The sequence below is a fragment of the Mchenga conophoros genome, linkage group LG7, assembly GCF_057382185.1.
Source record: "Mchenga conophoros isolate Kocher_MC1m ecotype Shallow Benthic linkage group LG7, M_conophoros_male_GT1.1, whole genome shotgun sequence".
In the NCBI taxonomy this organism is placed as follows: domain Eukaryota; kingdom Metazoa; phylum Chordata; class Actinopteri; order Cichliformes; family Cichlidae; genus Mchenga; species Mchenga conophoros.
In genome coordinates this window covers 17,380,322-17,394,842 of record NC_140532.1, presented here as the reverse complement: position 1 = coordinate 17,394,842, position 14,521 = coordinate 17,380,322, and the positions used below count along the sequence as shown (strand labels likewise).

At 39.4% G+C, this 14,521-nt stretch overlaps 1 protein-coding gene across 1 annotated transcript; it reads left to right on the top strand.

Annotated features, from left to right (window-relative positions):
• The first annotated feature begins 1,599 nt into the window (after positions 1-1,599).
• tmpob (thymopoietin b) lies at positions 1,600-13,921 on the top strand. The gene is made up of 6 exons (XM_085282637.1): positions 1,600-2,214; positions 2,366-2,483; positions 3,574-3,726; positions 3,898-4,007; positions 4,921-5,018; positions 11,443-13,921. Exons 1-6 carry the CDS (start codon positions 1,981-1,983, stop codon positions 11,825-11,827), a joined length of 1,098 nt encoding a protein of 365 aa, XP_085138763.1. The 5' UTR covers positions 1,600-1,980; the 3' UTR covers positions 11,828-13,921.
• Positions 13,922-14,521: the final 600 nt, after the last annotated feature.

Genomic DNA, 14,521 nt, shown 5'->3' with positions numbered 1-14,521 from the left:
ACGCTTACACTCCTTTGGCAAATCCGCTATGGAAAAGCTGAACTATACTTCAAGTGCTGTATTTTAGTGTGGTTTGGAGCTGAGGTGGGGATCAATTGCTTGGTTTCTGCAGCAGCATCCCAGAAAAGCCCCAGAGGGGCAGGTCTGAAGGACAGGTGGGGAGCCACACAGTGCCACCTCAAACCACTGTCCCCACACTGAGGGGAGGAGGAGGAGGAGAGTGTTCAGAGACCAAGACAAAGAGGAGGCAGTCGAACACTGCCGTATCTGTGAGGGAGTGCGTAGATCCGCACCTAGTGATTTTCTGTTAAGGGGTCATTAAAAATAATTGACAGATTGTTTGGGCAACATTTGTCTTCTCCCAGACTCTTGAATTACCACCAACATCACGTGTTTGTTCAGCAATTCAGTGCAGCGAAATGAAATGTCACTTTAGCACAATTACCATCCCACCGAATAAACATCCATCCCAACTTCCGGTGTCTCATTTCTGCAAGTGGTAAATGCTTTTCTACTTTACTTGAGCACTCACAGTGCTTTATACAACATGCCTCATTCACCCATTCATAAAAGCACTTTTTATATGTCTTTTCTACCTAACATTCACACACATTCATCGTTTGATGGATGCATCAGAGAGCAACTTAAAATTTAGTATCTTACCGAAGGATACTCTGGCATACATAAAGGAGCAGCAAGGTATCAAACCACCAACCTTCCAATTAGTAGATGACCCCATTTGTCCAGCACTCTATAAAAAAAACTAAAGATGTGCAACTTGTAATGCAATATAGCAAGCATGTTTTCATCTTTTAAGCTGTCTACAAAAGTATTCATGCTTATAGATTAAAATCTGATGATCATGCAGATCCTTGGTAAACATCCATGGAAAAAAGTCTTAAAACATATTCTTGGCTTTTTTTCAGTGCTCTTTTTCTTTCTTTAAATATATTTTTTTATTATTCTTGTGAAAGTTGCCAAGTAATTATACCTGCTTGCCTTATCCCTGCAAAGCAGCATTTGTGCATTTATAACGTTAATAAAGTTTGCTTGCTTTCTGACTTCATAATAAACAGCATTAAGCCTTGGATAACCGATTTCTTTTCAAAAACTATGCGGCATTATGCTGCCCTCTTCTGTTACAGAGGCAGATTTCATCTAAATCGTGGAACATACGCCCATTGCCATGTGTAGCATGAAAATCTGTAGGGGCTCTATATTATTACAGATAATCAAGTTATTTACTACTAATGATTAGACTAAATTCATGTGGCAAACGGGATGGATAGAAACTGCAGCTGTATGAAAGCTTTTAACAGCTATTGCCATTGTAACATTGTTATCTCTTTCCTTGTTGCAGCGAATCAAATTAGTGTTTTAAACTCGCATCTGGCCGCTTCATAAAATCCCAGTATCAATAAAGTCCTGAAAATGAAACTAATATGCGAATTTCGTCGACGGGATTTAATGTAAAGCTGTTCTCCAAAACCCACAAAGCTTCGGTTTCTTTGTCGCGGCAGCCTGCCAAGGTTCCATTCATAGCAAGCCAATCAGAGAAGAGTTTACTGAGGACTTCCATCCAATAGCGGCGCTGTTTGATGTTTGGCCCTGTTGCGACCGCGGACAGACAGAAGCAAGTGGACCGGTTTGAAGCTAAGCTAATTCAGTCAAATTACATTAAGTTAATTTAGCTTTTTTCACTGATTTCATTTACAGCAAACGCGCTTATCTGTTTTCGAAAAATCAAAGCTATCTGTAAATAGTTGAACCGATAGGCTAACGAGAAGAATTGGGCGTTTATCTTAATAAACCGCTTCTGTCCTGCTAGCTTAATTGGCAGCGGGTAGGCGCCACTTCTGTTTGACAACAGCGCTATTCCGTCACGTTCCCGGTGTTGTTTGTAGCGGCTCGGCGAACTAGCTTCCGTTAGTCACGAAGGAAATCGCTCAGAGATTTTTTAACAATAAAAATAAAGTTAGAATGGCAGAATTCCTCGAAGATCCGTCAGTTCTCACGAAAGACAAGCTGAAAAACGAGCTTACGGCAAACAATGTGCCCCTTCCGAGCGGAGAGCATAAAAAAGAAGTGTATGTGCAGCTGTATCTGAAGAACCTGACCGTACTGAACAACAAGAAGACCCCACCTGCAGACACCTTCTCCAGCGATGAAGAGTTACCTGCCCCGGTGGTGTCAAACAAAAGTCGCTCCGGAAGGGTAAGTTTCTAATTGCTAAAAATTAGGTTTTATTTTTACTTTTTCCCACCTGTGGTTTGATGGTAGTCTCCACGCGTCTGATTGGACTGGTTTATGTTTCGAAAATTGCAACACTAATGTTTCTTCTTTTTTTTTTTCACCTTTTTTACAGAAAGCTACCAGAAAGACAGACAAGCCTCGCGCGGAGGAAGTGGAGGTGACAGATCTGACTGATGAAGACTTAAAACAGCAGCTGGCAAAGCATGGTGTGGACGTAGGACCCATTGTTGGTGAGTTCCCTGGATTCATTCATTCATGTCCTACACATGCAAAATAAAACAAATGTAATTTATCAAGATGGCAAGAGCACAGATACAAACAGAAAAATTAAAAATATTTTTAAAAAGGAAAATTTTAAAAAAGAAAAAAAGCAATCGCAATAAATCCTTTAAAAACTGAATCAAACAATGATACGAATAGCGTGATATTTTTATACTAATCACAGTCGAAACAGGAAAATCTGGCTTCTTTTTTTTTTTTTTTTTTTTTAGTGTAAGATTTGATCTAATTCCAACCCAACCCAAGACTATACAAATGTACAACACCGTAGTCAAAACAAGTCTAGTCCAACAATAAATGTCAAGACCTATGCTGTCATAAGAGAATATGTTTGTTTTAAAGGTAAATTATATTTTTAAACCCATTTTTTGTAACAGCAAAACAGTTAGTCAAGGGTTTTCCAGTTATAAAAATAAAAATGGCAGTGCATTTGTTACACTGTGCCGTGGATTGTTGCTAAAGGAGCCTAATATATTAGTTATGTGAGATGAACATAATTACTTGCAATGATTAAATACAAAGGTGATGAGAGGTCAGGGAAAAGAAACAGATTAGAGTTGGGCTAAATTAGTGAACTAAACAAATCTAAAACTGAAAACAGTCATTTTTAGTAAGTTTGTTTCTACTGTTAGTTACTGCTGGTAACTCCCACTCCACTTATAATAAATAAGAAAAATGCAAAAAGCAACTGAGGAAAAAAAGCTTGAGGAGAGGGAGACGTGCAGATGAGCCTCCACAGCCAGTCAGTATGGTGAATCAGCGAGCATTTTAACCAGATGATAGAAAAAAAACAATATGCAGGCAGATTAACCAATGCATCAAGGCACACCTAACACAAAACGTTTTATGATAAGAATCAAATCCATTGTCCAAAAAAATTATAAAAATCTGTACTATGCAGAACATTGCATAATCATACAATGAAAATGAAATGATACAAAGATACCGGTAAATCTGAAAAGAAAACTAAGGCAAATACTATGCAAACGTTTAATGAAAGGCATGAATTATTTCCCCTTTAATCCCTCTGTGTCCTTTCAGCCTCTACCCGTAAGGTGTATGAGAAGAGGCTGCAGAAGCTTTTGGACCAGCCTCCAGCTGAACCCGAAGCTCCTACTGTTACAACTCTCCCCAAGGCAGACAGTAATCAGAACGGCAACACAAACTCCGACCAGTACAGCGACAAAGAAGACGGTGAGCCCTTGGGGGGGTGTTGGTTGGTTGGGGGTTTCATCGAGGAAAAAGTTTTCAAATTGGTTGCAATAGGCCCATGAGTATTACACATTATACATATTTGTAATATCCCATGGGTATTACAAATACACATCATGATATTGATGTTCCCTCATTTCAATCTTCACACAGAGGAGGTCCCTGCCCCTGAACCAGAGCCAGTTCCTGTGGTAGAGAAGTCTGTGAGGAGCAGAGGAAAAGCTCCTGTCACTGTCAGAACCAGCAGCAAACGGCAGACAAAGGTGAGGCTCACTCTACCAGCTCTGCATCAGTAATAATAATTGGCAGTCTCAGAGTGCAAAGTGTCTTAAGTGGATTTAGTTATTTAATATTATAGATTACTAAAAAGCCAACAAATAGACTAATATTTTTCTAACCCATCTTATTCACAACAATTCCCACAGAGTAAAACAGACCAAGCATAAAGATAAGTTCATGTGTCACTTGACCCACTCTGGATTCAGTTGATGATGTTTTTCTGCATCACCAACTGAATGCATGCACGTTCTCGTCACTCTGCAGCACGCAGAGTTTGCACAGCTTCAGTTTAACTGCAGGGTGCGATGTGGTGGTATTCCCAATGTTCAGCTCAAAAGGGTGAATGTGTAACACATTTCCTCAGCAAAAGGAAATATTCAGTAAAAATGTGACACTATAAAATATTTGGGCATATTGGGGCCTGATAAATGTAAAAAGAAAGAATTACCAGATTTTTTTTTTTTAACCTTATTTTTGTTTTTAAGAAAAATAAGAGCCACATGAGGATATTTGTTTCAATTGTTTAGTAGAACAGTATCAGTATAATGTCCTCGTAAGTGGATATCAGGCCCTTGTAGAGCAAAATTGAGTATTTTGGTCTAAATAATCCAAAATGTGATGTCCACATATGTGGACACCAGGTCCTAGGAGGTTAAAGTCAATTTTAAACTAAAACTTCACCAGCTTCAGGCCAGGAGTTGTGGTTAGTTTTATTTAGTATCAGCATCTAGTTAGGTAAAAAGAGTGCCACTAGAATAACACTGAAATCATAACACTAAAGATGTTGACTTCAAGCTCTGCATACCTCACTAACCTGCTCATCTCCCTTCATCGCTCCCCACTATAATTACAGCATAGTTTCAGTTTGCGTGAACATGTTTTATGTTACACTGACAGGTGGTGGAGGAAATTCCTGAAGAGACCCCTAAAAAGGCCACTGAGAGTGTGGTTGAAGATATCCTTGCCAATGAAATAAGCACACCAACCGGCATCAGGTAACACCTGATAATCATGTTTTATGTTATTTGTCTTTATTTGTTTTGAGACAGTTGTATGGAACATGCGAACCGGATATTTGGAAATATTAAAGAACACGACTACTGTGATGTGTTAGAGAGTCGGAGGGCTTTTGACAGTGCTACAGTGCAGACTCCAGCAAGTGTAATTGTTCTTGGTAGCCAAAAAAAAAACTAAACATGGGTTGTTATTAGAGCTGGGCGATAGAACGATAACGATATGTATCGCGATATAACTTTTACTGATAGAGAAATTAAGCTATCGCGATAGACCTCGCCGCTCTTGTCCTCTTAAAAAAAAAAAAAAAAAAGGTCAGCCGATCCAAATTCAGTAGCGCAGAGCTGAACCAATCACAGCCGCAGCGTCACGTCGCGTGACTTGTTACGTACAGCACAAGTGCCAAGCCGCACGTGTGTTTGTTTGGGAAGCAGCCAGCGGGTAATGGAGCCAGCGGGTAATGGAGGAAATGAGTGTGCCGACTAGAAAAATCAACCGAGCGTGACCGAAGAGTAAACAGATGATGGTTCCAATGCCGGAGAGATTGTCGAACGGAAGAGCCATAGAAGTTCCGTAGTTTGAAGGTATTTCGGCTATTTCAAGTCTGACAAAAAACAGAGTAGCGTGCACTGTAAATTGTGCCGAAAGCAAGTCTGGAAATACAATAAACTGGTGCATGCGTCACACTGTGCGCCACGTTATTGTTTCGGTGAAATGAATTTCTACAATACTGTTACTGTTAATTCTACTCTCTGCAGTGTTTAAATGCTTACATATACACACAGTTACTGTCCGTCCACACATACGACTCGGTTCTGCTTCTATGCCCCAGCTTTGTTTACTTTTTCCCACCGAGGCTTCTAGACTTCTGATTGGCCAACATTTCTGCACGGTTAGGAATCTAGCGCCACCTGCTGCTTTGGCATGTTCATAGCAGCGTTTTCCTTCATTTCTGCCTTTATGTGTGGACGGGATTATTTTTTAAAACGAAAACCGAAAATCTCCGTTTTCAAAAATACCCGTGTACGTGTGGACGTAGCCTCAGTCTCTGACTGGAAGCGCTAATTCGTCATTCGGCTTTTGTCAGACTAAAGTAACTGTTAAAACTGTTTGAAAAGCTAAGCTATACAACAAGGAGAGATTGAGAATTTCCTTTTAGTTCTCAGTTTATTTGATATTGACAAAAGTTAGTCAGTTTTGTCTGTTCTTCTGTAAAACAAACTAAGATTTATTTTTAGAATTAATATTTTGTTTCTAAGTGGAATTGACAATTTAGTCTGTTTCGTTTGTTCTATTTTGAAACTTAAACGCTTTAGCGGCTGCCTTTTGTGTAGTTTGCAATATTTGCCTTTATCTATCTGAAAAAGTCTCATGTTCCTTAAGTACATCTACCCTGTTGAACTTATTATGGGAAATAAATATTTAAATAAAAACAAGCTGCTGATTATTTCACATTTTACTTGTGAGCAATGGCACATTTAAATCTTACAAATATAGTTATTTGGCTTATATCGTGATAGATATCGTTATCGCCTGAAATGAAAAAAACATATCGTGATATGAAAAAATCTCATATCGCCCAGCTCTAGTTGTTATAATTTGGAATACACAGAAGGCTGTGACTATGTCTGTTTACTAGGGCTGCTCAATTAATCGAATTTTAATCACGATTACGATCTGGGCTTTCAACGATCATTAAAAATGACTGAGCCGATTATTAGACCCTCCCTCATGCTTTACTCTCGCGCTGCTCCGTGTGGTAAGTCAAGCGCACCGCTCTCCATTTCGAACACGCGTCACAACAATTAAGAGGACCCGAGGGAAGCTCGGAAAGCTAAGCAGAAGTTATTTGGAGAGGAGAGTGACTGCCGTTGGTTGAAAAGAGGTTAAAAAAAAAACTTCAGTGGTGTGGAAACATTATGGGTTGGCGGAGTTAGACGTGGATCAAGTAGACAGTGTGTAAACTTTGCTACGATGTAGTAGCTGCACCACAGAGCAACACTGCAAAGTTGACTAAACATAGATGTTTACATTTTTCATTTATTTCTTATATTGCAAACATTTGCACTGTTATCAGTATTTGCACACTATTTTATATTATTTTTTAAAGTCATTATTCAATACATTGTTATTGTTAACCCTTTAAAGCCGGTCAGAGCAGCGCACTCCGTTTTGCGTAACTATTTTTAAATCCCTGTAGAACCTGAACCGCTAAGCTAGCGCAATAATTTGTTTTGCATATGAAACCGGAGGAGTTGTACTTACATCTTATGCCATCAGCTTGTCCTCGGTCACGGTTTCCTTCCACATAAAGCTTTGCAAAAATTGCATAAAAAGCGCTTGCAGGAACAAAAACATAATATTCCAGAAACACGCTTTGCCGATCCATCAGCTGTTCCTAACACTTCCCACTTTGAAAAAGACGTCAACTCGAACTATCGCATTTCCTGCCCGAAACCGGAAGTGATGTCATTTTTGCGGAAAATGTAGTTTTTTACTTGTAGGCCTTAAGTAAAAAACTATACTATACTATACTTATACTAGTGTTTTTATAAGTCATGTTTGACTCTATACTTTTCTGAATAGTTGCTGGGATGCTTAGAACTCGAATTGCACAGCTGGAAATAGTTTATTTTGATGCACGTGCTGTTTTCTTTGCAAATTTGCATCATAGGATTGTTTTTTTTGTTTTTCATGCAGTATATAAAAATTGCTGTATCTCCAAAATAAAACTATGAAGACACTCAAAATAAATTTCCTGTTGTTGTAAACTATTTTTTGCAACTTTTTTGTATTTAAAATTTTGAGGGATAAACCTCTTAAATTTCTCCAAGTAGAAATATATGTAAACAAAACAAAAACGATTTTCAATTTTTTTGTAGTTTATTGCACTTGTTTGCAATTAATGTAGTTACTATGGACTTAATGCATACATATTATTAAAATATGGGCTATAACAGTTGTATTGATGTATAGCAACTTGAAATGCTCCCACAAATGGCTCTACAGCATGTACAAAAAAAATAATATAAGCTCTGGCGGACTTGGTTCTATGGTAGGTCTTAAAGGGTTAAATAAATATCGTCAAATAATCGTGATCTCAATTTCGGTGAAAATAATCGTGATTATCATTTTTGCCATAATCGAGCAGCCCTACTGTTTACTACGTAATGCTAACACAAAGCCAGTAATCTGCAAGGTGTGTAAGTAAAACTGATCAACATTTGTTAGCTCAAACTAAAAATCTGCTTGGCTTTGACACTTTACCCAAACTACATAAAAAAGCTAAACATAGCATACAAAGACTAGAGATGGCACGATACCACTTTTTTATGTCCAATACCGATATCATAAATTTGGATATCGGCCGATACCGATATGAATCCGATATAGTGTGTTTTTAATCAATAAAACTGTTTTTTTTTTATATCTTGCTGCATTTTGTATAAGTTCAAACTCAAGTTTTAAAAACCCACTAAAGCTATTGTTATACCTGTATGCAAGAAATACACTGCACCCAAAATATTTCATAGTTCAGCAATAATGATCAATCTAATAAACTTAAACCTACTCCATCTTTCCTATTCTGGTATTTTAAGGAGTACTTACCTACTTAACTAATAGGGTTGTAAACTCCCAGCAAAAAAAAATAAAAAATAGGGAACCCCCACCCCCACCCCCACCCTCCACCTCATGATGCTTAATCGACATAATCAACTTTAATTTGATGCAGTGTGGGGAAAAAAAAAATAAAAAATCCACAGAAATCAATTATTTTTCTACAATATTTAAATAGATTCAACATCTTTCTTCAACAGAACTGCAGACTGCACAGCTGGTACCTTCCCAAAGGGAAAAAGTACTATAGCTTACTAGGGTATATTAGACTTAATAGGTACTATATACAGTAATGGACTTCTATACATTTTACATCAGATTAAACCTTTGGGTGTAAGATTCAGATAATTATTTATTAAAAGTGTTACGTTCTTAGTCTAGGCAAGTATTGAACGCAACAAGAAGTTGGCCCACTCACACACCACCCAAACAAGAATGACCGCTTCAGCCTTCGTCTGTCTTCGCTGGCGTGTTCTTTATGTTACGTTCTAGGTCTAGGCCTGTCTTGAACGCAACAAAACATTGGCCCACTCACACTCCACCCAAGCAAGAACACAAACAACAATCTCTTTTAAAATGCTAAGCAGCCATTTATTTGCTTCAGCAGTGAGCAGTGCCAAAAATAACAAACAAAACTCCCTAATCTATGCTTTCTTACCCAAACTGAAAACCAAACAAAAGACAATTCCCTTCCCTTACGATACCACGCAGCACCGGTTCGACGAAGACAATTCCCTTACCTAACTCGCTACATGAAAAACAGGAGAAAACTTAATCAACAAAAATGGCTTCTCACGCCTACTAGGCTGCTACAGTGAACAATATATACAAGGTGGAAAAAATACTCAATTGCTACTTTACAAATCTATTTACAGCTATTTACAAAACTACAATACCAACATCACAATGATCACGACCCATGACAAACTGAAACACAGGGCTTAAATACATAGAGGGAGCAATCAGGGAATGAACAACAGGAGGGAAACACAGCTGGGGCAAATCAGAACTGACGAGACAAGGAAGCGTAAACTGAACACACTGAGATAAGACAGACCTTCAAAGTAAAACAGGAAACACATAACAGTCACGCCCAACACAAAACACTGACAACATTGGATCGTAACAGCTAGACATTTTAAATGAGAATAAGAAAGAAAAGTATGTCTTTGTGCACCCTTTTCCCTGTTAATGCCCTATCGGCCCCCCTGGCTAAACTTTGCTAGATCCGCCCCTGCACAGTTACCAGCCGTTAGCTGCGCAGAAATGGATCCTGGTGTAGAAAGTAATATTAAATAAATTCTAACAACAGCTTATCAAGCGTAAACGTGCTGCTGTTGTTCAGCCGCTGGTTTCCTCTTTCTGGCGCGAAGTGGGTGATAAACAAACAAGAGAGACAGTCGCGACAGAAAAGCCGATCAGCTGATCATTAATCAGTTTCATGATTGAAGTAGCAGCAGGAGAGGGAGGGAGAGAGGCAGTCGCTCCATATATCTGTTGTTAAGCTTAACGCTGGAATGCTTTACAAACATTCAGAGATGAACTTACACACTTGCTTTACTTCTCTCTGGGATCACTTTCTCAGAGATGAAATGCCGGTTTGGTAGCGAGGCTCCAAATGCTCAGCCTGACCGCAGACAGGTCCCGCACCCACAGCCGCTCTATCACGTGACGCATACTGCTCCGACGTGCTACGGTTATGAGCCGAGTTATGCCATGTTGCAAGTGCTTTTTGATATTTACTGATATTTCTCTCCGATATCGATCCAGTAATTTAGGTCAGTATCGGACCGATACGTAATATCGGATCGGTCCATCGCTAACAAAGACATTAAAAATGGCTGGGAAATGCTGTAAATCACTTGCAGTTCTTTCCATCTACTTGGAGCACTTTTAATAAAATACCAAAACTTATACAAGTTTTTTTTCTGAACACACAAAAAATCAACTGAAGAAAATACTGAATTTTTGTTTTGTGTGCTGACAATATTGGTCACAAAGACTCATAAAAATTCCCATTGAAGAAAACTTCAATCAGTTCCTCTCAAAACCCAGCTCACACTTGAAGTATTCACCTCATGCTCTAGAGCAGCCTTTTATTGAACTACTAAATAAACAAATTGGTATTCTCCTTCTGGCCAGATACGTGGCAGCGCTTCAGCTACAGTTTTGTTCGTATTTAGCAAAAGTAAAATGCAGACATAACTGTACACATTAGTTTTTGATTGCTAGTGAAAAAATGTTTTCTTTACAAATACTCTCTCACTGAACTAACACAGCCAATCCCTCAACATGTTTGTACTCTCTGCTCATATGGCCTTCATATTGAATATTTGTTTTTTGCTTTTTAAAGAACTTATTTTAACATTGCACTAAATAAAAAAACAAAAAAAACAAATCCTCCCTAACAAAAAATAACTTCAAGGGCCAAATTGCATTATGCAAGTAGGGGTGACGTGGGCCGCGAGTTTGAGATGCCCCTGCTCTAGAGTTTTTGGGGGTTTTTTTTGTTTTTTTTGGAACTAGATTAATTCACATTACAGCACAAAAAGATAATGTTGCTTTATTTTGTGCAAAGAAAAGAAGTTCTTTAAATGGCAAGGTTAAATATTTAAAATCTTTAAATTTGGGTCTAGATCCTTTTGATCTGCTCAGAAAAGATCGTAATATGTGAGCGCGAGCTGTGGGGAAAACTGTTGAGTGCACAGATGTATTTATTTAATTTCAGTCTAATCAAATTTTTCCTGATTTTGTTTTGGGTTTTTTGGGGTTTTTTTTTTTTATCAGTGCCACCTGCAGGCGTCCAATCAGAGGGGCAGCTGGTCGGCCTTTAAAACCAAGTGAGTACTGGCTGGATGAGTCCCGCGTGAAGACCGATGTCCACACCGAATACAACTTGTATTCTGAGTCTCTGTCCCGGCCGAGCTTCACGGTCTCCCCAAACGCAGCACCGGTTCGACGAAGCTTCCTGCCCCTGCTGCTCAAGCTCCTGCTCCTTGTGGTGGTGTGCGCTTCTCTGTTCTTTGTCTACCAGAACCTGGACGCCGATCAGATCAATACCCTCAAAGGCCTCTCTGACAGCGTCGTCGTCCCGGTCCAAAGCGCCGTGGACAAAGTCGCCACCTACCTGGGCATCAGCGGCAGCGGTGTCACAGAGGGCATCCCCAAGTAAAGACCATCAGCAGCCCCTCGCCATATCCACAGCACCTCCCTGCCGCCCACCACAGCACACCACAACTCAAGCAGTAAACCTTGCTCACCTCTTTTCCTCCATGTGTGGACAGATTTAATTGGAACGATTAAAAATTGTCCTCTCTGGACTCTGACTTTCCTCCTGCCACAAGAGGGAGGTATATTCAAACAGTAGCTTCTGGATAACACTGTTTGTGGCAGTCAGAAGAGACTAATTTTAATGTTGATTTTAATCTGTGAATTGTTTGTGTCTTTGTGTGTATTATAACCCTCATATGTAGAAATGAGTGCAGAACGGAGAGGTCATTTTTATCCGTGCATGGTTGTAGTTTTTAAAGGTCATACTGTAGTTTTTTTTTTTTTCCGACGCCGTGTGCCAGGTGTTTTCTGACGGTGAAGTGCCTGGACACTATTAGCACTTAGTGCCCTCCCGTACATCTACATATATATAATTTTCTTTTTTCTTTTTATCCCCAAGCACAGAGCAGCGCTTATACTAACACCAGAATGTCTACACCCGTGTTTCTTTATCAAATAGGGACGCACTCATGTATCGAATGGTGTTGGTTGTTACTGGCCTTGTTAACTGATCAGCTTATTGGCAAATATGATGACATTTCATTGGCATTGGGGGAGGGGGTTATTTGTTGTGTGTCATCTGTTTTGTGCTAAATGTTCACAGATCGTTTGATAAAATGATATTTAGTTAATATGATGATGATTTATGTGTTTCCCTGCCACAAAAGAGGAATATAAAAACAAGATAAATAAAAGCCAGCATTAGCTTTAGGCCGTACTGTCACTGTAAGCATCGCTGTCAGGCCAAATTTTCACAATCAGTGCGTCATTGGTATCAATTTCAACATTTTCTCTCCAGCTATAGTGTTAAGTAGAATATTTGATTTATTTCTATGGTGCTCAGGTTGATTCAGCTCAAACGTTTTTCATGTGGTCTGTGTTGGGAGGAGGCGTGGTGTAATCAGGTCACATCACTGCATGAGGAAAATCGGCCCACGTTCAAGCATGAATTAGAAGCTCTTTTTTTTTTTTTTATTAATCTTTTTTTAAATAGCTGATCACTGCTAAGATCTCTCATAACGGGATTTGTGATCATGGCTTAAATTTTAATTCTCAGCTTTGTGTATTGTAGCGATTTTTACACTTGGCAGGTTGAGGTTATAAAGTTTACTCTGCTTTCTGCCTCTTGCATCGACATTTTCGTTTAAGACTTGCAAACAGAAAATTATAAGGAAAATAAAGAATTCAGCGATCACAGGTTACTGGTTTCGTCCATCCCTGCCAGTCCAGTTCATGTGAGTTTCTACGCGTTGAGTTGTAGTGCTCTGTTGTGCTTTTTCTTTTGTCCTGTTTTTATAAGATTTCTGATCCTTCGGTCCTTTATGCAGGGCTGGCTGTTTAGCGTGCACCCACATAGCCCACCTCACAGGCTGCAGGTGTTTCCAAGAGGAGGAAAGTAAATCCTTTTATTTTTTTATTTTTAATTTTTCCTCTCCTCTTTTTTTTTTTTTTTTCTCCAAACAGTTACCCTCATTTTATTTTTGTCACAAGTTCCGCCTGGGCAAAATTGTAAAGACGCTCCAGGTTTCTCCGGATGGGGTCGTTTATCCGCTTGGAGTAACGAGCAAGGATGCATTTACTCGAGGGGATGTTGGAAGATTTCTCGGTGGCGGGGATTGTTTCTATTTTGATATTTTTCTAAAGTGGCGTGTTCAACTTTTTATAGCATATTGTAAAGCAATACATGCAAGTAATACTGTATCTTAATCTGAACCTTGCTGAGTTAACTCAAGTGATTTGATCATCAGGCAGCTCTCCCACAACGGACAGAAACGGCAGGGGTTATGTGGGTAAGGATTCTGAATCTGTTTATTTATGATAATGTAGGCAGTGTATCATAAAATAAACTTGGTTGTTGCTAGATTATTTTTTTTTTCTTCTGTCTGTGAATCCTTTGAGACCAATAAGTGTTTTATGCATGTTTTGTTTTTCTTTTTTGAACGCCATAGCTTTTCATTTATTGAACATTTGTTGTGATATTAAATAAGAAATCAGATATGGTAGCTTCTGTTGTCATCACTGTAAACTCATGGAGACAATTACAATCTCTGAAGTAAAAATGGTGTTCATTGCTCTCAGAAGCTAGCTTTAATTTGTTTGACAGCGGGCCTCTTCCAGACCAGGCTCCAGGATGGCCCCAGTAACCCTACCCAGGGTAAGGTAACCTGCACCATTGGTCTATAAGTCAAGGTCTTAGTCAGGCCCCTCACCCAGGACCAATTTGCCTTAAGAGATGCTACAAGCAGCAAATTGTCCAGGACAAGATCACTCAGTCACACAGACACCTCCATGACAATAGAGTAGTAGGTCATGGAGTTGAGTTTAGGGGCCTCACTAAGATGCCTACAGAAAGCCTCATAGGTAAGGTGTTTCATGCACGTGGTACTGGGTGAAGACCCAAGACAAGCTGGAGAGATTATGCATCTCAGCTGGTTTAGGTACCTCCCAATATTCCCCCAGAAGATATGTAGGAAGTGGCTGGAGAGAGGGAGGTCCAGGGAACCTCTGCTTGGACTGCTGCCTCCAGGACAGCACGTGCACTGGTGGCTTTTTAAAGGCGATGAAAGAATGCGTTTGCACTTTGCTGCATTTCATG

What these genes read in the sequence shown, in the direction of transcription:
- tmpob (XM_085282637.1), top strand. Translation starts at nt 1,981, where the DNA reads ATGGCAGAATTCCTCGAAGATCCGTCAGTTCTCACGAAAGACAAGCTG. An exon ending in ACAAAAGTCGCTCCGGAAGG is followed by an intron (nt 2,215 to 2,365) that starts GTAAGTTTCTAA and finishes CCTTTTTTACAG; the next exon opens with AAAGCTACCAGAAAGACAGA. An exon ending in GTACAGCGACAAAGAAGACG is followed by an intron (nt 3,727 to 3,897) that starts GTGAGCCCTTGG and finishes ATCTTCACACAG; the next exon opens with AGGAGGTCCCTGCCCCTGAA.